At 39.1% G+C, this 25499-nt stretch overlaps 3 protein-coding genes across 3 annotated transcripts; 2 read left to right on the top strand and 1 right to left on the bottom strand.

The window, feature by feature from the left end:
- Positions 1–10077: 10077 nt before the first annotated feature.
- On the top strand, positions 10078–11695 carry LOC114182649. The gene is made up of 5 exons (XM_028069562.1): positions 10078–10125; positions 10218–10270; positions 10382–10847; positions 10935–11069; positions 11150–11695. The coding sequence occupies exons 1-5, from the start codon at positions 10078–10080 to the stop codon at positions 11693–11695; spliced, it is 1248 nt and encodes a 415-aa protein (XP_027925363.1).
- Positions 11696–15736: 4041 nt separating this feature from the next.
- Positions 15737–18362, top strand: LOC114182638 (protein FAR1-RELATED SEQUENCE 5-like). The gene is made up of 3 exons (XM_028069552.1): positions 15737–18004; positions 18091–18264; positions 18354–18362. The coding sequence occupies exons 1-3, from the start codon at positions 15737–15739 to the stop codon at positions 18360–18362; spliced, it is 2451 nt and encodes an 816-aa protein (XP_027925353.1).
- A 3610-nt stretch (positions 18363–21972) lies between these two features.
- On the bottom strand, positions 21973–24870 carry LOC114182635. The gene is made up of 13 exons (XM_028069540.1): positions 24841–24870; positions 24579–24741; positions 24349–24497; positions 23916–24041; positions 23521–23827; positions 23302–23476; positions 23136–23217; positions 22968–23057; positions 22776–22898; positions 22559–22687; positions 22371–22474; positions 22194–22284; positions 21973–22083 (listed from the first exon to the last, which is right to left on the bottom strand). The coding sequence occupies exons 1-13, from the start codon at positions 24868–24870 to the stop codon at positions 21973–21975; spliced, it is 1680 nt and encodes a 559-aa protein (XP_027925341.1).
- Between the last annotated feature and the right edge of the window lie 629 nt (positions 24871–25499).

The following is a 25499-nucleotide window of genomic DNA, read 5'->3' as shown; positions in this document are numbered from 1 at the left end:
TGGACCGAGCACAGAAGAAATTCATACTTGTCGCAGTGGACTATTTCACCAAGTGGGTCGAAGCAGAGGCTTTGGCTAACATCACCGCTCGGCAAGTCCACTCCTTCGTCTGGCGCAACATCATATGCCGCTTTGACCTCCCTCACACGATCATCACCGACAACGGCCGTCAGTTTATCGACAAGAAGCTGAAGGACTTCTATAAGCAAGTGGGGATACGACACGTGACCAGCTCGGTCGAGCATCCCCAGACCAATGGCCAGGCTGAGGCCATGAACAAGGTTATAGTGGCTGAGTTGAAGAAAAGGTTGGGAGAAGCCAAAGGAGCATGGGTGGACGAGCTGCCGCAAGTCCTTTGGGCCTATCGGTGCACACCACATGGGACGACGGGGGAGTCTCCTTTCAACCTGACGTATGGTACAGACGCCATGCTGCCAGTCGAGGTGGGGGAGCCAACTCTTCGGCAGGAGATGCAAGATCTCGAGGTGAACTGTGGACGCCTGCGCGAGGAATTGGACTGGACGACCGAACGAAGGGAGCGAGCAGCCGTGCGAGCTGAAGCATGCAAGAGGATGGTGGCGAGGAGGTATAATGCTAAAGTTAAACCAAGGAGCTTCATCCGAGGAGATTTGGTATGGAGGAAAACCAATGAAGCACGAAAGAAGTCAGCACAGGGAAAGCTAGCGCCAAACTGGGAGGGCCCGTTCCGAGTGACCGAGAGCCTGCAGAACGGAGCCTATCGGCTGGAGTACCTGAGCGGCAAAGAAATACCTAACACATGGAACGCGTCGCACCTTAAAATGTATTATAGTTGACTATGAATAAAATGAGCGTTTCATGCAACTTCATCTAACAAACTGACCAACGGGATTCCCTACGGATCCCGACCAAAGCCTGACCGAACGAGACGCGGACTTCCAAGAGGAAGTCCCGCTCCGTCAGCACCGATCTAAGCGATCTAATTAGCCCTACGGGTAAATAAGTGGCACGAGCTGTGCTAGCCGATCGAGGTATTACACCTACGATCTAAAACTTAAAATTGAGTACGCAAAGGTCAACCCTCCGGGACAGATAATCAAGACAGCTTTACAAGAAACTTGAAAAACGCGTGCCGATCGTCCGGCTAGTTCGATACCAGGCGCAGCCAAATAGAACTAACAAGCTAAACAATTACACGGCCGATCGCCAGCGCGAAGAGTTATCAAAGAAGTACGGCCGACCGCCAGCGCGAAGCAATAAACAAACGAAAAAAGAGAAGAGCTAGCAGACGAAATAAAAAGGCATCTAAATATTTACACAAGTGTTTGTCAAAAAATAATAACCTAATAACCGATCGTACGCAATCAACCAAAAGGTCGATCGGGCTCGATCGGTTATGTCAAAATATACAATTAAAAATAAAAATCAAGTGCTCGCAGGGGGATCATTGACCTCGTCCAACCGGTCGAAGACCCTTTCCAACTTCCCTTCGACCACCCCCAAATGGACGTCAAACCGGTCGGGAGAGCATTTGTAGTAAAAGACGGCTTGGTCAACAGCACTCTGGAAGCCCGCCTCGTACTGAGCAAATACTTGCTCGTCGGCCACTCGCAGCTCGGCCTGGAACTCCTTGGCTTTTTTCTGCCAATCCGAGGTTGATCCGGCAGCAGCCATGTGCTCCAGCGTCAGATCGTCAAAGCGCCGCTGGAGCTTGTGAAGTTCCTCCACAGCTTCACCTGCCTTCGCCTGCTCCGCCTTTGCCCGATCATCGGCAGCCTTCAGCAGACAGGCACATTTAGCATGTTTAGCCTTAATGCCGTTCAACCTGTCGAACTGAGCCTTCAGATCTAACGCCGATGCCTTGACTTCATTGAGCTCCGTCTTTGCCGCTGCGAGCTCCTTTTCCAAGCCCTCCATCCTGCTCCGGTCGGGGCGAGGAAACTTGGTGTATATGGCAGCAAGCCTAAGGGTCAGCTCCCCGGCGGTTTGAAGGGCCTCCTCTTCGGACACATCTTTGAGCATGTCCGACACCCGAGGTCCCAACTGAAAGGAGACCTCCTCGTCGAGTCGGACGCCGCCGCCAAGTAGGACGTCAGCCAGCGATCCAGATGCCTCCCCCTTTTTGTTTTTCTTGGACGCCCGACCGGTGGGAGAGTCATCTCTCTTGGATTTCTTCCCCTTGTCCGCCGCAGCAGCAGCAGCGCCGGAACCGGGAGGCTTCACAATGAAGCGGGGCCTGGAGACGACACCCGAAGCCCCGGTCGGGGCGGTGGTGGCAGGGACACGACCGGTTGAAGGGGCGGCGGGAACACTCTGGAGTGGCGCCACCTCCTCAGCGATATCTTCTTCCCTTCGTCGACTCTTGGCACGAGCCAGAAACTCGGCGTTAGAAATGGTCGTACGGGCCATAATATCTGCGAAACAAAAAAGCAAATAAGTTAACTGCAACCAATATAACGATCGGGAAGATCAGAACAACTAACCATAAACCGCCCTCGGCAAATCCGGCGAGCGGAGGCATTGGATCAGTGGCCGCGGGGGATCTTGTCGGGTAGGGTCTTGAGGACGGCCAGGTCGGCCCGCTCGGCAGGGGTCAACCGCTCTTCAGCCCAGGCATCAGTAGGAGGAGGGAACGCCGTCCAATACAACGGAAACTTCGGACGATTCTGCTCATCAAAAATATATTTCCTTCCCTTACCGGGAATCGTGACCTTAAAAAAGCCGGTCTTGAAACCCTTGTAGGAAGCGAGGTAGAGGGTGAGCAAGCTCTTGTTCGCCCCTAGAAAAGAAACCCAACCTTTCGACGCCGTCGGTCGAGTCTTGTAGAAGCGAAGGAACAAGGGCATGGTTGGTGTCAGACCGGCCGCTCGGCATAGAACGTCGAACGCTTGCATAGACGCCCAGGCGTTCGGATGTATCTGGGTCGGCGCGCATTGGATCTGACGGAGGACCGCCATCTGCCAATCGGCAAACGGCACAGTTAGACCCAAATCATGGAAGAGGCAGGCGTACACATAGAAGAAATCTAGCCTCGCCTCTCCCTTCCCGTGGCACACTCTCTCGTTGCCGGCACACACTTTGACCCGAAGAAGGCCATCCTCCACTTCGTCGCTGAAGATCTTGGTCCGCTCGACTAGATCCCCAAGGTCGTTTCCCCATCGAAACCTCGCCGCATGTGTGCGCGGCTCATAAGGGGCCCAGTCATATCCTGCTATCTCTGGCAAATTGGCTTGTTCCCCCTCGTCGCGGACGTCGATGCCTATGACGTCCCCACTCTCGTCAGAAGCGGCGACCTGCTCCACCGCCTCAGCGACCGGTAGCTCGGCCTCGGAGCTGCCACTTAGGAGGATAGGGGAATCTGTTGCGCTCGACACTCCCCCCAGCGAAGTCCCCGAGTCGGAAGAACTGAACAAGGCGGAGATCGACCCGCCGCCCCCAGACGTCCCGACCGCCCCACCCGACAAACCATCTGAACTCGATGCACTGGGAGACATTTTTTACCTGCAAACAGAAGAAAACGATCGGAGGCTCGGCTAGAAAGAGAAAGGAAAACGTGAAAATAACGACAGCCACACAGACCTATTTATAGGGGGACCATGTGACACGTGGCAGCCCCAGAACCCTACGATCACACTCAGATCAACGGTCCATACTTCGCGACGCTTCAAATCATAACTGCCAGGCACAATCTACGATGCAAGGTAACCGTTGAGACACGCGGGCGGCCAATCGACACAACGGCTCTGGTAAACCTCCTCGCTTCTTCCCCATCGCTCGAGGCTGGGGGGGCTTGTGTACTGTACGTCCCATCGGTCAATCGGCCAAAGTTAAAGAAGTAATAAATGAAAGGCCAGCGGTCGAACGGTCGAACAACGAATCGGCTCTGTCGATCAGCCACGTAGCATCGTTAAAGGACCATCGGTCGAACGGATCACGAATAAACTATAAGACCATCGGTCAAACGGTTAAACATATAAGTCACGACCTAACCATGTTCATATCCATCGGTCCATCGGCAACACCTAGTCGAGCGACACGGGCCCTTAATGGCACATCGGTCGATCGGACAAGTACGTGTTGCACCCAACCATAACGCGATAATCAACGAATCAACCATCGGTTGATCAATCTCTTTAGACTTGTGTAGTCCTTCGCATGCGTCTGACGGTCGACCAGACATACACGAAGGTTACACTTGTTACAGTATAACTAACCCAGTCAAGCGGCCATCGGTCACGCGGTCAAAGGATCAATCAAACGAGTTAATTAACGTTAAACGAGTCAGTAATCTTGATTAAGGGATCATTGGGCCGTGATTAAGGAACCCTAATCACAGGCCCACACAGAAAACTATAAATAGGGCTCAAAGGTAGGTTGGTGAGAATCTTAATTTTCGCATTTATTACAGCAGATATATTGGTACACCGACCGGTCCTTTACTGACTTAAGCATCGGAGTACTTTAGACAGGTACCCCGATCGTCATCCCAGCCGATCAAGTTAAGGAGTAGATTTTCTGGAAGTTATCGTAGCAGTGGGAAGTAGAGCCAGCTTGGAGAGACTCTGTAGTAGGTTCTCGGTCCCTACACCCGAAACATATATTTTTATCATATTTATATGTAACATTGATTACTTTTCTCCATTGATGTTTAATCTTTACACTTATATTGATTATTGTGGCTTGATCAACCATTAATTAGTTGAACTTGTAAGAGGTTGAAAAACTCTTATGAGTTCTTGACCTAAATAAATCATTTGTCTGGAAACAAAAAATGACTCATTGACTATCTTTAAATCTTTGAATTTAATGTGAGTTTATTATATTGAGTTAACAAGAACTTGTAATTCGATAGGGTATTCTTAGGATTTTTTATGAGATATGGAGTATAACTTTTCATGATAAAGATTGATGACAATGGAGAAGAGAAAAATATTTATTTTGGACTTTAGTGAAACAAGAAAGTGAGGTGGTGAAGTTTAATCCCAATAGTATCAATATCATATATTTATATTTGACCAACTTTCTCATTTTAAAAAAAATGTTTAATTATGTTCTGAGTCCTTGACAATTTTGAAAACTTTCAATTGAGTTCCTAATAAATTTTTGAATCTATTGAGTCCTTAAATTTTCAAAATTTTTTTATTTATTTTGTAAAGTTAAGTGTAACGGTTAATTTTTTGATGTGATAATTATCTTGTAATATCACTCTTTATAGATGTCACCACATAATATTTTATTACAAAATAAATTCTATCGATCACTACAAGAAAACATGAAAATAACTTCCATATATTAGCTTGACATGGTGTAGGAAGCAAATAGCATTCCATTAGTGTAAAGAAGCAAAAGAAAAAAAGAAAATACAAAAAAGTTAGCATAGGCCTAACCCACCTTTAACCCACTCTAAAATATTATTTAAATTTTTAAAATAATAGAAGAAAAAAGTGCGGATGAAAAAAAAAAGTGCACCACGTGTAGTATTTTTAGTGGCCTACATAATAAGTCGCACAATTATATTAAATTTTTAAAATTTCATTATTAAACCACGTGTTGCTGTATAAGAAGTGCATTATATTAGGGATGGTATAGTGTGGGCCCACGCTACCTATTAATTTGGGTATAAGGGTTTGTCTGAAGCAAAAGGGAACATAAAATGGAAATATTATTTTATTATATAAAAGCTGAAAGTTGTATTGTAGCAAACACAATGTATTATTTTATTCAAGAAAGTTGCACTACTTTCTCTTACTCCTCGCACTTTGTTGCCTCCCATCTTTTCGCATTCCACTCTTTTATCTCATTTTCAGCCATTTTCCTCTACCTCTCTCTCTCTCTCTCTCTCTCTATTTATCTATCTCTCTCTCCCTCTCTCTACTTCCCAGTTTCAACCTTTCCCGCTCCAACTTTTAGTCTTCTTTGCGCAACACAGTCTTGAATAGAGGTTTCACGTTTCGCCGTAGTAGGTCGCAACTTTGAGCTTCAAAGACTAGTTCACAAGTTTGTGCCATTGTGAAGTCTGCGTTTAGGTAAGCATTATATCCCATAAACTTTTTTTTTTCTTTGGGGGTTATGATGAATAACCATGAATCTAAATGATTTTTTTCATGTTTCGAAATTATTTTTTGAGGGTATTATGATTCCCATTTTTATTGAGGGTGTGTGGTTTGTGTTAGACAATGTGCGAATGGGAAATTTAGTGTAGTCTTGCATTGTTTCTCCGTGCCAGGGAAAAGTTTAGGAAATAGTTTCAGAAAAGAGAAGAATTTTTTTTATCTGTGGTGAATGAAAGAGTGGGTATTTAGAAAATGGTGAGGAGTTGTGTGGGTGAAAGAGAAAGGCGTGAGACTTATGTAGGGACAATGGTGTGCATTTATTTCATTTGTTCTTACATATTCCAAACCAATCTTTGTGCCACTGCACCAACATGGCTATTTTTCCTTCATTATCTTTTCTTCATTTTCTAATTTCACCATTTTCTCATCCCTTAACACCTTTCCTTTCCCCTTTCTAACCCTTTCCATCTATCAAATCCAATCTTCCTCTTAATTCCTACTACCTAATCAATGCCCTACAACATAGGAAAACACTTGTATATAGTCCTCCTTCATCCCTCCACTTTTCCTCTCATTCTTTACTTTAAATTACACTTTCACTTAATATTTCACATTATTCTTCCTATGCTATAGAGTTCTGAGGCTAGTTTGGTTAAAGTGAATTTTAATTGCATTTTAATTTTAACTGCATTTGATTTTTTTTTATAATTTAGGATATGGGTAAACACTCTAGTATAACCTGCAACTGGGAATATGAATAAGAATTATGAAGTGAGTTGTAAGACACATTATTTCATGTTGGTTGTAAGATAAAGGTCACCAAGAATCTTGTCCTCCCTTAAGTAATCTAAGAATTTTATCACCAAGGGTTGTTTTTTTTACCAAGTCCTAGTTTTTCAAGACAAGAACAACAACTTAGAGCCTAGAAACACACACCCACCAAACCCCACCTCTACCCCCACTCCTTTCATTTGAACCCAATTCCATGTGTTTCTCTTAAATTCTGAAAACCATAAAATCTAATTATCTATTTTTGTCACTTCAAATACGTTTCTTATTATTACTCTTTTCTTCTTCTTATTCATGACGGACAAAAACTATCAACCATTTCTGATTTTATTCCAATATGTGAATAATATAAAAATATGTTTAAATAATATTGATAGATATAAGAAAAAATAAGGGAATATTTTGAAAAAAAAAAGTCATGTTACCATATATTTGAGTGATATGATAAATATATCATGAGCGGTTGAGAACCATCCATGCAAAGAGTTCTGGATTAGCATCTGAGCCCTAACAATTAAATGCAGCAACACAAATTCAGTGTTGAAAGGATGTTGTTGGAGGCAAGAGTAAAGGTAGGGTTTATGGAACTGATAACTTGGCTTCCAACATTTGCCATGGAGTGTCATCCCTTACTCAACCCCCCTTTGTAACTGCTGCCACAGATTATATTGACCACTCTGCTGAGAATGAATGACTTCGTTAACAAGTCGAGCAAGCACAAAAAACTGCTAATGTGGCAATGCAAAAGTATGCACAAGTGGAAGACACACTGAGGTTGATACGTCAAGAAATGGTGATGATGTAGGATCGAAATGTTCGTGACACTTCAACTGGTACCAGTGAAGTCCATCTTGACTATGTTGAAGACCATGATGACCACCTCCTTTCTTGAAATTCACCTCCAATGTGAGATAAATTAATTCACATGTAAAACTATTTTTTTAACTTGTACATCATGTTCTATTTGCTACATTCTTTGCTACCTAATTTATTCTAGTTATTTCATTACTTTTGTAAGTCATATAGTTGACCCACTCAAAGCCCACCATCTTCAAACCCAATGAAAGCTACTTTTGAAACATTATGTAATATTTAGAAACACTTTTTGGTTAGGTCTTTATGCAATTATATGTCATTTTGGAATTTGTTGAGGCATTACAGTGCACTCTTTTTTGGTTTAATGGGCTGAACTTGTTTATTTCCAAACATATGTTTGTCATTTTGGAATTTGTAGAACCATAGTCTCTTATAATGTGGCTTGAAGTTGTTTATTTCTAGAAGTATCTTTGAATCTTAAATGGTATAATTAATTTTGAGTCTTCTCAGGTTATTGAGTTATTGAATACTGAGTTGTATTTGGTGTAAATGATTTTGAATTTGGAATGGTATAATGGATGCTGAAATTTGGATCTACAATTTTTTATGTGATTGCATATTGAGTTGTATGTGGTATAATTTTGGGTATTTGGTCTTGTTTGGCATATATGCATATTTTTAGATTTTGGTTTCCGTTATTTTAAACTGAACTCGCAATAACAAGCTGTGGTTAGCATGGGTTTGGAGACGGCCAAGCCGTCGCTACAAGATAAATAATTTAAAAAAATAGAGTTAGAGTGGGCCAAGAAACAACTAGGTCGTCTCTAATTAATAAATTAATTTAAAAAATTAAGTTAGCGTGGGCCTAGAGACGGTCAAGCCCACGCTACCTAATAAATTAATTTTAAAAAAACATTTTACAAGGGCTATGCGGAAGCTAATACCACACTAAATATATTATTAAAAAAAAAGTTAGCATGGGTTTATAAATGGATTAACTGACTCTACCTATCATAATAATTTAAAAAAAAAATATTTATAAAGGGCATGACCGTTGCAAGTTTTTATTTAGAATTAATAGAGACGATGGTGCTAGGTAGTTGGAATGCTAAAATAAAGCTGCAAAAAAAAAATGAGAGTTGCCTTTGAATATGTCTGACTGTATCTAATTTGCTTCCAATTGTTAAAACACACTCAAATATTAAAAAACTTTCTGGTAGATGACAAGGGTCGAAAACTCCCGCATGACGGATGCTAACAGATGCATTAGCATCCGTTCTTTACTTTGGATTAGTTTTATTGGAACTCTAATCGCGACTTTTCTTCTAGTAGATATATTTACTTTTTGTTTATTATATTTATGTTAAAATTAAATATGTATGTGAGTTTAAATTAAAATAATTTAAGAACACAATTAAGAAAAAGTTATCAGTGTAATAAAAAGAAACTCATTTAACTAACCCACCATCAAACTTAATTAATTAATTATTTATTAAAAGAATTAACATAATTTCTTAAAATAAAAACTAAGAATTTTAAAATTTAATAAATATTAAAATATAAGTTAATAGTGATTCACACTTTTCTTTTGCTATAAAATCAATAAATTCAGGTTAGAATTTAAATTATTTTCTGTTACATATATTATAATATCCATACCTCTATCTACATGTATGAATTCATCATATTAATTACGGAAATGTTATTTTGACACCCTTTCCCCCACTCACTTTTGACACCGGGACACGTGTCAGAGGATTAGGGTGCAGAGGACACGTGTCAACTGATCTGCTTTCATGTAATAAAGAAACTTTTAACGTTAAATTTTTTTGCAACAATTGCACGTGCCGTGGTTAAGTGGAAGGAAAGAAATTGGGACGTTCAGAGAAGTGTCGAAATCGAGATTTTGAAATGAAAAAGTTGCAGAAGAATTGGAAATAGGGTTTGAGGAAGGATAGGAAGGCTTGAAAGGGGATATGAGTGTAAAGGCTCTCGCAGAACCGCTCAAGGGGTGACGAGAATAAAGGAGATTGCGAAATCAAATAGTTGCAGAAGAATTGGAAATAGGGTTTGAGGAAGGACAAAAAGGCGTGAAAGGGGATATGAATGTAAACGCTGACGCAGAAGCGGTGAAGGGTTGACGAGAATTTGAATGAGGGTTGCATCTACCGGAGGAAGGCGGCGAAGGAGGTTAGGGTTTGTGGTTTTGAAGAACGAAAAAACGTTTTCGTTTGAAGAATCCGAGAAATTGAGCTTTGGCGAACCCCATTAGCATTTGTGGTATTCGTTGCAATTCAGGTATCGATTTAGATATGGAGTTAATTTTGTTGTATATGATGTCAATTTTTTTTCTGGTTGGCGGCGGCGAGAAGTTTTTGGGGGGATTTCTGTTTTCATTGCTGCAACATAAATCGTTCCATTTGCCTTTCAGTTATTGAATATGGGCAGTAGAGAGCATACCGAGGGCCTATTCATTGAGGATGTGAAGGTAGGTTTTGGTTATGTGTTTGAAAATCCTCTGTCTATTGTGTATGTTAATGTTAATATGGTATGATGTAACACAGTTTATTGTTTACACAGATGTTTTTCCGGCATTCTTGCAAAGCCAAATATGTTGGAAGTTTGAATGAAAAGTTAAGTGTGAAACAACGAGAGTCAATTGCACGCACACCATTTTGGTGGTTTATGTCGTTAAACCATTCTGTTAAGATAAGTCGCAATTTTTTACCTGTGTTATGTTATAGATGGGTTGAAAGGAGGGGTGGTTTTGCTATTGGTAGGGAAGTAGTTCAATTTAATTTGTTAGATGTTTGTTTAGGATTGGGTCTTCGGGTGTTGGGTGAAAAGATTGATATAAGTGACGATGATGAAGATAGTGAATGTAGGAAGTTATTTTGTAGTGGGAAAGTTCATGTTAAAAGGATTTATGAGTTTCTTTTGGAGTATGACAATGATAGTGGTAGTATAGAATTGTTTACCAGCCTTTATATATTGTTAGGCATATCCGAGTTCTTGTTGCCAAATAGAGACGGGATTGTCTTTCCCAAAATTTTTAAGTTAGTGGATGACTTGCAAAGTATAGGTAAATACAATTGGGGCAACTTAGTCTATGACTATTTGGTTGGTAGCTTATGCAGTGCTTCAAGGGCGTTGAAGTATGAATCAAATACAAGTCACATTCATTTATTTGGATGTGTGTATATGTTGCAGGTAAAGTTTCGTAGTTTCATTTTCTTGTTCAGTAATTACTTAGTAGTTGGACATTTTGTTGTGGATAATCTATTTTTATTGTTTCAGTTGTGGTCATTTGATCATATATTTGTTTGCAACGCAACGTTTAATTGCGACAAATCAAAGTTCCCACGTTTGTTGCACTGGATGAAAATTAAAGTTGGTGACAAATTAGTTAAAAGTTCCTTCGATAAAGAATTGGTTAGTGTGGAGAAGTTATAATAATTTAGTTAAATACTGTTATTGAATGGTTTGTATTAAGTTGTTTTTGTTGTTCACAGGCTATTAATGAGGTTGTGGTGTGTAACGAAGAACTTGGTTATGAGTTTGTGAGAGAAGCATTCCAAACTTTTGGGACTTCATACAACAGATCTATTGACAAGGAGAATGAAGAGCTAAAACGTCTTGTAGAGAATGAAGAACGTGAGATCGCTGAATTGGAAGCTGTTTTGTCTCATTTAGAGGATATGGTTGCAAAGAAGGAAGAACATAACCGTACGGAGGGTGAGGGTAAAGATGATCCGCATTATGATGGTAATGATGAGGAGGAGGTTGATGTTGGTGAGGGTAAAGATGATCCGCATTATGATGGTAATGATGAGGAGGAGGTTGATGTTGGTGTTCATTACACCGTTAATGACCCTGTATCTGATGTTAAAGGTCATGATTCTGCTGGTGATGATGTTGATGTTGATGTTGGACAACAAAGCAACATGTATGACCGTATGAAGGCCCAACCTCGAAAGCGAAGTAAAAGTCGTGCAATAAGGACGCCATTTGCGGGTTTTGGTGGTAGAAGGAAGACGAAGCTTCTTACATTGGGTTGAATTTGTTTTGAATGTAATGGTTGCAAAGACAATCGTTGTTGACTTTTATTTTGTTGTTATAGGCCAACTTTGTGGTCATTTGTTGTGTCCTTTTGTAGTGTCTAACATTGTTTCCTTTAATTAGGCTTTAGTTGGTGAATTCTGTTGACCATAGTAATATTATTTTTGTTATGTTTGAAGCAGTTTACATTGGTGCCCACATACACTGTGTTTGGTGAGAACTGAATGAATTTATGTACTTGAGCATGTTTTAGGGATAAGGGAAATGTTGTAACGGCAAAGTCAGTTACATACATTATTTGGTGTTCACAAATTTAGGTCCAAGTTCTCAATTACTGAAGTGTAACTCCCCAGTTTTGGTTTGACAGGAAAATGTCCCCATGTACATTCGTTTAAGTCCACATATGACTTTACTTGTAAGTTACGTACAGGTGAACTTAATACAAAATTTGTATGACAAGTGTCCATGTATATTCGTTTAAGTGCACACATAACTTTTGTTTAACTTACTTGTACATGAACTTATTCCAAATTTTGTATGGGAAGTCACCATGTACATTGGGTTCAGTCCAGACATAACTTTTTTGTAAGTGAGTTATGTTTGAAGTAAGTACAAAAATTTTCCTACAACTTCCCATCTATATTCGTTTAACTCCCCATATAACTTTGTCGTGACTTAGTTATAGGTGAAGTTGTTACAATATTTGCATGAGAACTTCCCATGTATAGTCGTTTAACTCCTCATATAAGTTTTTTCTAACTTATAGGTGAAGTCATTACAAAATTTGCATGACAACTTTCATGTATAGTCCTATAACTCCCCATATAAGTTTGTTGTAACTTGCTTGAAGGTGAAGTTTTTACCAAAATTTGCATGACAACTTTGCATGTATAGTCCCTTAACTCCCCATATACCTTATTTTTGGAACTTCAGTTTATGTGAACTTATTACGAAATGTGTGTCACAACTGTCCATGTTTATTAGTTTAACTCCACACGTAATTTTCGTGGAACTCAGTTATTGGTGAACACAATTTGTTGGTCAAGTTTCCATTTATAATCGTGTAAGTCCACACATAACTTTATTGTAAGTATTAGGTGAAGTAATCACAAAATTTGTATGACAATACTCCATGTAAATTGGTTTAACTCCACACATAAATTTTTTGTAACTGAATTGTATTCGAACTTCTTTGAAAAGCTTTGTAACAACTTCCCATGTATATTCCTTTAACTCCACTCATATCTTATTTGTAACTTACTTTTAGGTGAAGTCATTACAAAACTTGAGTGACCAATTTGTATGTGTAGTCTTATAACCCCCCATATAAGTTTCTTGTAACTTGCCTATAGGTGAAGATGTAACAAAATTTGCATGACAACTGTCCATGTATAGTCCCTTAACTCCCCATATACGTTATTTTTCGAACTTCATTTTGTCAACTTATTACGAAATGTCTTTCACAACTGTCCATGTTTATTAGTTTAACTCCACACGTAATTCTTGTGGAACTCAGTTATTGGTGAACAAAATTTGTTGGTCAAGTTTCCATTTATAATCGTGTAAGTCCACACATAACTTTATTGTAAGTATTAGGTGAAGTAATCACAAAATTTGTATGACAACACTCCTTGTACATTGGTTTAACTCCAGACATACGCTTTTTGTAACTGACTTATATTCGAATTTAATTCACAAGTTTCGTAACAACTTCCGATCTATATTCCTTTAACTCCACTCATAACTTATTTGTAACTTAGTTTTAGGTGAAGTAATTACAAAAGTTGAATGACAACTTTGCATGTATATTCTTTTTAATCCCCAATTTTTTAATTTTGATATATTGGTTACGGTCCCCACGTATATTAGCATTAGTTCCCACTTAGGTACGTTGATTATTTTGTGGATGTTTGTACAACATTTGTAGGACAACTTGCCATGTATATTGGTAACGGTCCCCACCTAAATTTGACAATATTTTTGGGATTCAAATGTGGTAAAAAACACAAAGAAGTGTGACTGTTGTGGATAGATAGGAAGTTAAATCCAATAAGAGGAATCAAAATACATTTGGTGACTTAATTTTCATATGTTGTCATGGTAACAAAATTAAACATAAGACCATGAAACTGTCACTGCAAAATATAATGACAAGGCTTTCATAAAACATAACGCTGCACAGAATAGTGGTTGTGGCAACTTCAAATATCATTCTGAACGGATGTTCCACCTGCATTACTTGAGGAGGTTTCGGCCCGTTCATTGGTTGAAGGCATCCTTGACGGGTGTAAAAATTTCTTCAAGATGTTATCAATGTTTGGATCAACCGATGGATGAGGATGAATGACCGGCTTGACTGTTGCTTTCACTAGATCGTCCGTTGGAGGAGAAATGTCTGGTTTGAAAATCTAGTGTCCATGGATATGAAATGTTTAGGTTTACAAACATTTAACAGATCATTATTTTAGACGTCAATATACATTTTGTTTCCTAACCTTCACAATGTTACGTAAAGTGATGTTGAGGTATGTATTTTTGTATGGAAAGGTGAAAGTGGCAACCTACCCAAAGGGAAATGACAAACAACATCAGGGACATAGGTTATGGACAAATAATATTGTCATCAGAACGCAATGGAAGTGTTAGATAATTACCCCCTGCAGGAGCAAGACAGCTCCAACCATAAGTTCTGTACCAAAGTCAGCATGATGTAGCACTTTCTTGTGCACACTAGCCCAGAGTGTGGTGCTTTGGTCCTGCAATTTTTGAGGACTTATGAATATTAACCAAACATGGTTGCATTAACGAAGGTGATGGTCGTGTTCATGTGTACCTTAATGCATATTTGCATGTCACCTAGACCATTTGGTTTGCACTCCTTGACCAGACAGGTCACAAATGGGAGTCTTGGTATCGTCTTACTACTTGATAGTGGTGTTACATTTTTGAAGTCCCCATCCTGAACAAGACCTGCGAAGCATGGTGATAATGCGTCATTAGGGTGTTTTTCATTGAACATGAACAATGCATAGTATAGACCAAAGTTGACCATGGAAGTGGATGAACCGCTCCGCCCATAGCCAGGCATTGGATTTGAAATCTCTGTCGTACGTTGCAGCAGCCACGTCCCTTGCAAATTCTTGGGTGCTCTGGGCCTCTTCTCTTACCCGATTAATCATTGCAGCTTGAACATTTCCCGCAGGCCCTGGTATTAGCGTTGCACCGGAGTTGCATTTTTTCAAGAATGCCTCCAGGTCTTCTTGTTCAACATCTAGTCCTTCCCAAGGTTCCATCATAAAGCGATCTGTAATCACAAAATCCAATAACATTAACGCAAATAAGAAAACATTAAAAAGTTATTAAAATGTTAGTGAATATATGAAATGGTGGGTGGGGCGAATGCTTCAAGCGAAAAGTGTCAACTTCCTCCATTGAAGACGAACACAATCAGTGATTACCTGGTGGTGAAAAGTAAGGTCTTGGTTTGAGTAGCGTTTGGTTCCCGATTCCAGTATTTATAATATAAAAATTAATAAGCCTAGTGTTTGACCGAAATACCCTTACTTTTCTTGTAGGGTAAGTTTAAGTTGGCGGTAGTTTAACTTAACTTTTCCTGTTACATCGCGAAGCCATAAAGAAGCTACCCTCCATCACTCCCACCTACCACCACTGAATGCACATTTATGGCACCACCATCTTCCACGGTTTGGTAGATGGAGTTCATTCATTGTCCACTGTTGTTTTGGAAGAAGAACTTCATTAACTACAACAACCAACCTCAAAGGTCGTGCACATATTGAAGACATTAGTTTGGCTTCGGTTTTGGCAAAGTAAGTTCCCGTAAGTTCTGAAACTCATTTCCAAAATGGTGCATTAGTGTAGTAAAACAGCCACATTGTGTTGGCGGTTGTTGACATAGTTAATGGAGATGTTTGTATTATTGTTTAATATTTTTTAGGGTTCTTAAATGAGTTGGTTTGGTTTTTTTGTTTTTAATTTAAACAACGGGAAGGGGTCATAAATGTTGTTATTAACTCAATATGTACGACACTATGTTGAAGCACGCTTCATTAAATGTTGCTTTCAGGCACGTAGTTGATGTTGTTCATATGATGGAGACAACACTTGATGATATTTCTGTTCAACAATTGAATGATGGTGGCCAGTGTGTGATGGACGACCAAATTGTTGACAATGACAACGATGTCGACCTTGTTCCGAGAGTTCACATGTGCTTCGAGACACTTGATGCAGTTAAAAAATTTTACAGAGACTTTGCTGTTAGAACTGGATTTGGTATTAGAATAAGAAGTTCAAAGAAGGGAAAGGACAACGAACTTAAATATGTTAAACTTGTCTGTTGTCGCGAAGGTAATTATGTCTTCACCATACGTCCAGAGCTTAAGACACTACCTAGCCAGACCAATCAATGTCAGGCTGGAATATCGGTCGGTAAAAAGGATGGGAAATGGCACATAAGAAGTGTTGTCATGGAGCACAGCCACAATATTAGTCCTATTGAATCAAGGCTGATATCAGGAAATCGTAAAGTTAATATTCATGCTAGGGAAACAGTTGACATAAACGACGAAGCCGGGGTCCGCATCAACAAGAGTTATCGTTCACTGGTGTGCGAAGCTGGAGGATATGAGAATGTTACTTTTATTGAGCGAGATGTGAGGAATTACATAGCTCATAAAAGAAGGCAATTATGCAAGGATGGGGATGGACAAGCTTTGCTTCGACACTTTTCCCACATGCGTGAAGTCAACAATGACTTCTTCTTTGAAATTGACATGGACGAAGACAATAGAATATCAAATGTTTTTTGGGCGGATTCACGGAGCCGAGCGGCATGCGAGTATTTTGGTGATGTTGTATCGTTTGACACAACATATTTGACAAACAAGTACGACATGCCATTTGCACAGTTTGTTGGTGTTAATCACCACGGGCAATCAATTTTATTGGGGTGTGGTCTAGTATCTGCAGAGGACACATCAACATTTGTATGGTTGTTTAGGTGTTGGTTACGTTGCATGTCCAACAGGGCACCTGAAGGGATCATCACTGACCAATGCAAAGCTATGCGCAATGCAATTCAAATTGTTTTCCCGAACACCAATCATAGATGGTGCCTTTGGCATATAATGAAAAAGGTTTCGGAAAAATTGCAGGGTTACACACAGTACAATGTTATCAAAAGTCAAATGAAGGCACTAGTGTATGACTCAAGTGGTGTTGACCAATTTGAGGTTGGTTGGAATGAATTCATCACAAATAACGGCCTTGTTAACAACGAGTGGCTATGTTCGTTGTACGAGGACAGACATCTGTGGGTGCCTTGTTATTTGAGAAATAAATTTTGGGCTGGAATGTCAACGACACAACGAAGTGAAGGTATGAATGCATTTTTTGATGGGTTCATAAATTCCACCACTTCATTGCAACAGTTCGTCGTCCAGTACGACAACGCACTTAGGCAAAAAGCAGAGAAGGAATTTGAGGCTGACTTCGCATCTGTTAACACCACAATTCCGTGTGGGTCGCAATCCCTAATTGAGAGGCAATTTCAGTTGCACTATACCCATGCTAAATTTGGTGAGATTCAGAATGAATTTAGAGCGAAGATGAATTGCTTTGTTATGAATGTTGTCAAAGATGGAACCATTTGGAATTACAATGTTAAGGAAAACTTCTTATGGAATGCCAAGAGGGCCAACAAATTTCATGACGTGCTGTTTGACTCCACCACAACAACAATCAAATGTACTTGTCTACTATTTGAGTTTCGTGGTATATTATGTCGACACTGTTTCTTAGTTCTTGGGCAGGAAGACATTGATTGTGTCCCTGAACAGTACGTCCTAAGGAGGTGGTCCAAAAATGTTAGAAGACGACACACTTTGATGAAAGCAGCGTACAACCGAAGTTCGGATGATCCACAAATGCAAAGATTCCAGTCATTACGGAAGAGATTTAATGACATCGGTGAGGTCGCATGTGAAACAGAAAGTGTTGCCCAATCGGTGTATGATCAGTTGAACACAATTGCAACTACATTAGGGTTACCAAATGAACCCAATCCCTTCAGATGTGGGGACGACCATCCAAGTGCTTGTCATGAGGATCACAGCTTACCCGACCATGTTATGTCTTCTGCACATCACAGCAATATTGTTCGAAGTCCCATTCACGTAAAAAGGAAAGGTAGACCACGGACAAATAGGTTGAAATCAACTGTGGAAAAGATAACAAAAAGGAAGAAAACAGCTGCGGCAAGAAACAAAGCATCTCGCAATTTAATGGTTTGTATCTTGCAGTATTGTGTGTACATTAATTGAATTTTAATATTATATAAGGAAGTCCATAACAGGTGTGTATTTTGTGGTAGGACCCGCCGGCAATTCATTCAGAACCAAATTTCCAAGATATCCCAGTGCAAGACCATCAAACATTACAATCCTACATTCCACACGCAGGTTTCATGTCCCTTCTAACATCACTGCACTCTGAATTTAATCAGTGTCCCCTTCCCACCACAACAACAAACCTCGCATCAGTTGAGGTATGTTTAACCATGACTCAGTACACACGTGTCGTCCCAGCATATTAAATATATTGTATCGTGGTCATATAATTGTCTTTGAATTTCAGGATTACTGAAGGCCCTGTTCGTGGACAAGAGGAAACATAATTTCACTTATTATTTTTGTGGGTAGACAATTTTTGATAGGAACATGCGAGTAACAAACACCAATTGCTTTAATTGGTTGTGTTTGTCATTATCATGTTCCCTATTACTAGTGGTCATAACATGTTAAGGTTTTTTTGATTCTTTTGTTAAATGCACAATTAAGATGCATTGTATATGGACGTTGTAAACTTACGCCATAAGTTATGAATATAAAGAAAATATTTTTTGTTTATAACGATTTAAATTAAATAACGTAGAATTTAATTCACCTACAATTTATTACCATGTCTAATTTATTCCATGGTGGTTGTAATTGAATTGGTTTTGTTAGGACACATGTAACACACCAACCATCCAAGTTTTGCCATTAATGTTTAGGGAAACGTTATATACCGTTGTCGGTTGCATGAGATGAGTTGTTTCATCTCTTCCCAACGTTTGACCATTTAAAAAGTTGTGACAAGACCATTCAAAGTTTTGTTTTTGGGAAACGCTATCTCTTCTCGGTAAGGCGTCATTGACACTTATATAAAGTGGTCAACTTCGTTCTATGGGACCACATACTAACCCAAAAAGAACCCCGGTTCAATGATGGCAGCAAGTGGGAGTGCACATGGGGCGGTGGTGCTGTGGAAATTTACAACCATCTACATCCGAAATCAGGTTTTTCTGTGTTTTTTTTTTCGTTTTGTTATTGTAATTGTGATGTATTTGGATTCTAACAAAAAACAAATTCGTAAAATGTAAATGGGAAGGATTTCGGGTATGTGGATCGACATTTTGCAGCAGCTTTCGAAGCAGATCTAACCCCAAATTGGGTTTTGAGTGATAGTTTTGGAAACAAATTCAATGTGACCTACAACATGGACACCGCAAATCCCAGAATTGTTCATGGGTGGATAGAACTGGAAAAGTCGTACGTCTCGCAAATTTGGGATGCACATGTCCAATTTCGTTACCTTGGCAATTCAGAGTTCGAAATAACGGTGTTTGTGGGTGAATGTTCACCAGAAAACAAGCGTGCATTCTTACGTCGTGCAAATAGGGTCCCTGAAGGTTCGTTTTTCTCTGTTACACTAACGAAATCTCAAGCCGAACGAAGCCACCTGGTATTTTTTATATTTTGATTGTTATTTCACTAAGATTGTGTATTGGTTATGAGTAATCCCATTAAGATTGGTTTCTTTTTTGCGTTCCCATTTTCCTTTCACACAGGATTTGAGTGTTCCATTTGGTAACCTAATAAGAACAAAAAAATTAAGTGAAGTGGTCTTGCTCACACCAAAGACAGGAGTGCTGTGCAAAATCTTACTTTCCAAAACAAAAAACTCAACCAAATTTGGCATGGGATGGAGGCAGTTCTGCACAGAGCATGGGTTGAAGGAAGGAGACACATTGCTGTTTGAAGTTGATCACAGTGAAACAGAACCTATAATAGATGTATTTATTAACGAATGTTTCTGTGATGTTGCTGAATCTGTTAACTTGGTGTAACCCATGAACTTTTTTTATGAATGCATATGGTTGTTTGTGTTAAACGCATCTCTGTTGTGTTATACAATTGTGTGTCAAAATCCCGGATATAACGTCGGGAGTGATGCTGTTAAATGTGGGTACATGTATCTACATTATTCAATGCATGATGTGAGAAAAATAATCAGTCATTCCAGGTGGGGAGTTGCAATCTGAGGTGTGTGAAGTGGGATATTTTATTATGAACACATTAACCACAATTTGTAAACACAGTGCAAATATAATGGGGAGTAATGTGGGCTGAGGTGTGGAGGTCATATGCAAATATAAGGACTAAACCTACCTTCAACTTTCGTGGACTTTTCTGTCATTTACGAGGTACAAATTGAGCATTGCACTTCTTCACCCATCATTACATGTTCATGGGGAGTTAGGACTTAAAATTTGTGGACTGACAGTGTTATTTACGAACAAAATATTTACCATTCAACCTAATAACCAGCCATAAGAATTACGTGGGAAGTTATGACTTCAAACATGTGGACTTATTATGCACTTTAGGAAGGACGGGATCAGCGCTGAACTCGATCAATAAGAATGAAAAGTACATGGGGACTTATGTGGAATTACGTGGGGAGCCTAATAATTTTTTTTGTTTAAAAAAACATCTGCCCTCCCACCTAAAATTGGTGAACGTTTACATTTATTTATGTCCAGTAATGGTATCTTTTATATGGAAAGAAGTGGGGAGTCAGGACTTCAAAAGTGTGGCCTTACATCAACCACTACACCACATTACCTGCATTAACACCCAGGTGGGGAGTTATGTGCTCTGAAACGTGGACTGGCCTTATGTTTTTTGTACAAACAATCCAATTGGAACAGTGTGTGCCCACAACTAATTTCCAAACTTCAACTTTGCCCTCCCACCTAAAGTACGTTAACGTTTACATTTATTTATGTCCAGTAATGGTATCTTTTATATGGAAAGAAGTGGGGAGTCAGGACTTCAAAAGTGTGGCCTTACATCAACCACTGCACCACATTACCTGCATTAACACCCAGGTGGGGAGTTATGTGCTCAGAAACGGGGACTGGCCTTATGTTTTTTGTACAAATAAACCAATTCGAACAGTGTGCCCACAACGAATTTCCAAACTTCAACTTTGCCTTCCCACCTAAAATAGGTGAACGTTTATTTTTATTTATGTCCAATAATGGTATCATTTATATGCAAAGAAGTGGGGAGTCAGGGCTGCAAAAGTGTGGGCTTACATCAACCAGTGCACCACATTACCCGCATTAACAGCCAGGTGAGGAGTTATGTGCTCTGAAACGGGGACTGGCCTTATGTATTTTAAACAACAACATATTATTTAGTGGACGGTTAATTCATGGGCAACTGCAACACGAGTTATTGCACGTTGTACGGAGTCCTGAATACAAACATGGGGAGCAGCATTGTCCTTTCCGAACTATACAGTCCTATTTACTTCATAACTCTGCACCAAACACAGGTGGGTAGTCATGTGGTCCGACAAGGGAGCAAAGTTATTTTTTTTTTCTATAAAATAACATTTTTGAGTTAACCAACATCAATTTTTCGAACCAAAAACTGTGATGAGAATAACATTTTTTGTGAAGGTCTTCAAAATTAAATATAACCCAGGCCTTCTACCTGAGGGGGAGTCAGATCACAATAGGTGGGGACTTACACTGTCCTTTATGAACTATAGTTTAACATATGAACTTCATTGCTCAGCATCAAACACAACTGGGATTAATGTAATTTGAGATTACAACACTGTTAAATGTGTCATAACAAAACACAGAAATCAATATTAATTGCATAAACAATAAACATGAAAGAACCACTGGGATGACATGTATATATTATCAAAAAATTATATCATGTCATCTTCACATAACTAACTAATTCCTAACATCTGGTGCAAATGACAGTCCTGTACAACTAACATTACAATGAGGATAATAAAAACAATTTCTCAAAACATTACAGTCATCCTTTCATGACATCAAAATTTATGCACCATCATATTAACATATCCACCTATGTACATGCCACAAAAGTCTGTTAGCCAACGTCTAAGTGGTCAGCATCAATCCAAAGTGCTGAACAACTTTTTCTCTTTCAATGTTATCTACATCTAGAACCCATTGACAGATGTAGTCCTGCCTTATCATTTGAAGTTGTTCCTACAAAATATGTTATATCCAACTCAATCATTTATAGGAAACATTAAAACAATACTTTTAAAAATCAATGACAACTACCTACATTTAACAATATGCAACTTCCAACTTACATTTGTAAATGCAGGCATGGTATTCCCATCAAATTTCTTTGAACCATCCCAAATCTCCATCATCTTCAAAACAATGACACCACAATCATATCTACAAACACCATTCAAAAGCATTGATTGCACAATACGCATTACATCAATTATCTCTAAATAAATTTGATAATCTCAACAACTTACAAGTTTGGTTGAATTGGAGTCATTTCGTGATGCACTTCAAACTTTGGCATTGACTCATCACCACAATTCATCAACATCCCAAACAACAATGACAAATTATGTGCCTATAAGGTCCGACGTTAAGAATTTATTACATTGCCAAAGAAATTACTTATCTACTAAATGCATGGTGGCCAATAAATACTTACAATAGCATTGTCTATTCTTTTCCGCTCCTTCCTACAATGGCCAAGCGAATCCAACACAAAAAACTGTTTTGTATCACACTTCACAACATAGCACCACCAATGATAGTCATGAACAATTGGGGCAAACAACTACATCAAAAGTAAAAAAAAAAATCAAACACTACAAAGAGCAACAAATTCAATCATATTAAAAGAAATCTAACTCCATCAATCTCACAAAATCTGCAGTCAATATATCTTGTAAAGCAAAAAGACCAGGACGATAGTAGGTCTGATAATCTTTCAACGTCCACTGGCGTTTGTTAACCTTAATCTTGCGGGAGTCGTGAAGGACATGGCTCTACAAGAACACAACGGCATACCATTAGCTTTTGTCAAAAAATTACACTAATTAATGTACAATGTTTACCGCATATAAAGGATTGAAAGCAATTCTCTTAACATGCCCAAACAAACGTCGTTCACAATACATCATCGTGCTTGCAGCAAAAAGGACAGCCTGCACAAACATGTACTGCTTTCGTCAAAGTGAAATCAACACTACCAAAATAATCAGTGTAGGTGTAAGTAAAATTACCATGTTGTCAACTTTCATCCCTGGACCAAAACCATTACATTCAGAGGTTCCCAATATCTGACCATTTATATTACAGACAACCCTACCATCAACAATAAACAATTAGTATTACATAAAAACAAATATTAATATTTCACAAATAAATTACCTACTTAAGTAAAAGTACCTATATGGGACACCGTAACAAGTCACACTATTGTACAGCTTCAATAAGTCCACTTTCATGGCAGCAGAAGGAGCCTGCAATGAAACGCATGGCATGACAACTGCACCCGCAGACAAGTCGTTTCTGACACCAATGTCTGCTGCACAATTCAAGTCTATCCCTTTCGCCATTTCTTCTTCATTAACAGCACAGCACCTGTTAAATGAACATTTTGAACACCTTCACTTTGCACATCAGCACCTTCTCCATCTTCAGCTACATCACATCCTGCATCAACATCTTCACCATTATCTTCCTCCGCAACATTACTTGCGGACATTATCTTATCATGGAGGAAAGATATTCTCTTCTTCATCTTGCGTATGCTTTTTCCATGCCTTTTCAACCTTTTCAACAAAGCTTTCTTAGAAATTGACCTCTCATCTTCATCTTCATCATGAGCGTCACTATCCTCACCAAAAGTCAAAGCTGCACGAATTAACTCATTCCCATAATCCTCTTCTTTCAAACTCCAATCCCAAATTATCTGAATCACAAAACAAATTACATACAAATTTTAATCAATGACAACCACATCATAACATTAAATTGAAACAGCAGCACAATTTCCTTACTTGGGTATCTACAAAATGCATCTCAATCCTTCTTGTCTTCAAGGTTACATCTGGCCAACTGAGAATTCTTGGGAAAACAAAATCTCTTTGTGGGCCACATAAACCGAGTCGTTCAACAGCCCATAGCTGCAACAAAAACACACACTCCATTAAATGATTCAATATACAACGAAAAGCTAACTTAAACATATGTAATACAAATGCTTACTTGCAACACTACAGCTGAACCGCTCAAGCAGATCTCACGTTGACCTAATGCCAAAAATGCCCGACCAATGCTCCGTACCAAATAACTATGTACTGCTTTCGCCCAATTGTATTTAGACAAACCGTCTATATTGTCTAAAATACTACAAGGAATATTACAGACGTTTTTGGAATTCCTTGGAAAATATAGTACGGCGAAACAAACAAACAGATACATACGACATACATTATCCACATCATCAACCTCGCTCCCTACCAACAACTTCATCTTCTCAATAACATTGTCAATTGTTATCAATTCACCACTCAAAAGTGAACCCACAGTACCGCAAACGTTCTTATCAAATTCTACATCTATTCCACCAACGCCTAATCCTAAACACATACAAATGTCACCTATGGTTAAAGGGACAGACCGTTGCATGATACGAAAAGAATTGTTTACAGAAAATCAACGCTTAACCAACTCTAACATAAGTGGATTGCAAATAGCTAAAGCTTTATCCATATGCAAACACCATTTGAATGGTGTGTCTCTAATCTTTGCACGGTGCCTATCCAAGATAAACCCGTTCATTTCCACAATATACTTTGTATAACAGAAAGTACGCAGCCGAGCCTATCATACACCACAAACATAAACAATGTATAAACAACCAAATTCCCAATAATTGGTACTTCAAGCACACAACAAAAACCAATACCATATTCAACCAACCTTATCATTAATTGCATGGGTAAGAGCCATGATTTCCAACACTTCAATTCAATAACACCAAATATCACTGCCCAATGCAAAACAATTCGTATTTAGACAGAAACAAATTTTAAAACAATTAACCACATCAATTATTAAAAGTTCACATATGCAATTATTACAACAACCAAATGAACATATTCAAACATGGCCAATAACCACATAACAAAATGGACATACTCAATCATAGCCAATGCATTTGGAACTAAACAAAACAAATCACACCTACACACAAACGGAAAATCACAACAAACATCACTGTTAGACTTACAATGTACAAATAAAACTTAACTAAAAATGAAACAATATGGACCCTGTGTTTCAAAAACATAAAACTATAACCCCATACATAAATCGCACTTCATAGACACCACATTTTAGGAAACACAACCGTCACAAACAATCTTTCTAAGTAAAAATTGAACATGGCTGCAAATTCGATTTCTTCAATAAGCACAATAACAGTGTAAAACAAAATCAGAACCGGGTTGGAAAGAGATGAAGAAATGTCTCGCATTGGTGCTCCAGCGGAATCCTCCACCTTCTTCTCCGTCTCTATGCGAAAGCCCCAACCTTTACCAAATCCTCTCCACGATTGTCCTCTGCATTCTGCCACGACG

This window comes from Vigna unguiculata, chromosome 1 (assembly GCF_004118075.2).
Source record: "Vigna unguiculata cultivar IT97K-499-35 chromosome 1, ASM411807v1, whole genome shotgun sequence".
In the NCBI taxonomy this organism is placed as follows: domain Eukaryota; kingdom Viridiplantae; phylum Streptophyta; class Magnoliopsida; order Fabales; family Fabaceae; genus Vigna; species Vigna unguiculata.
Note: the sequence above shows the minus strand (reverse complement) of the source record. Positions and strands in the feature narration are given on the sequence as shown.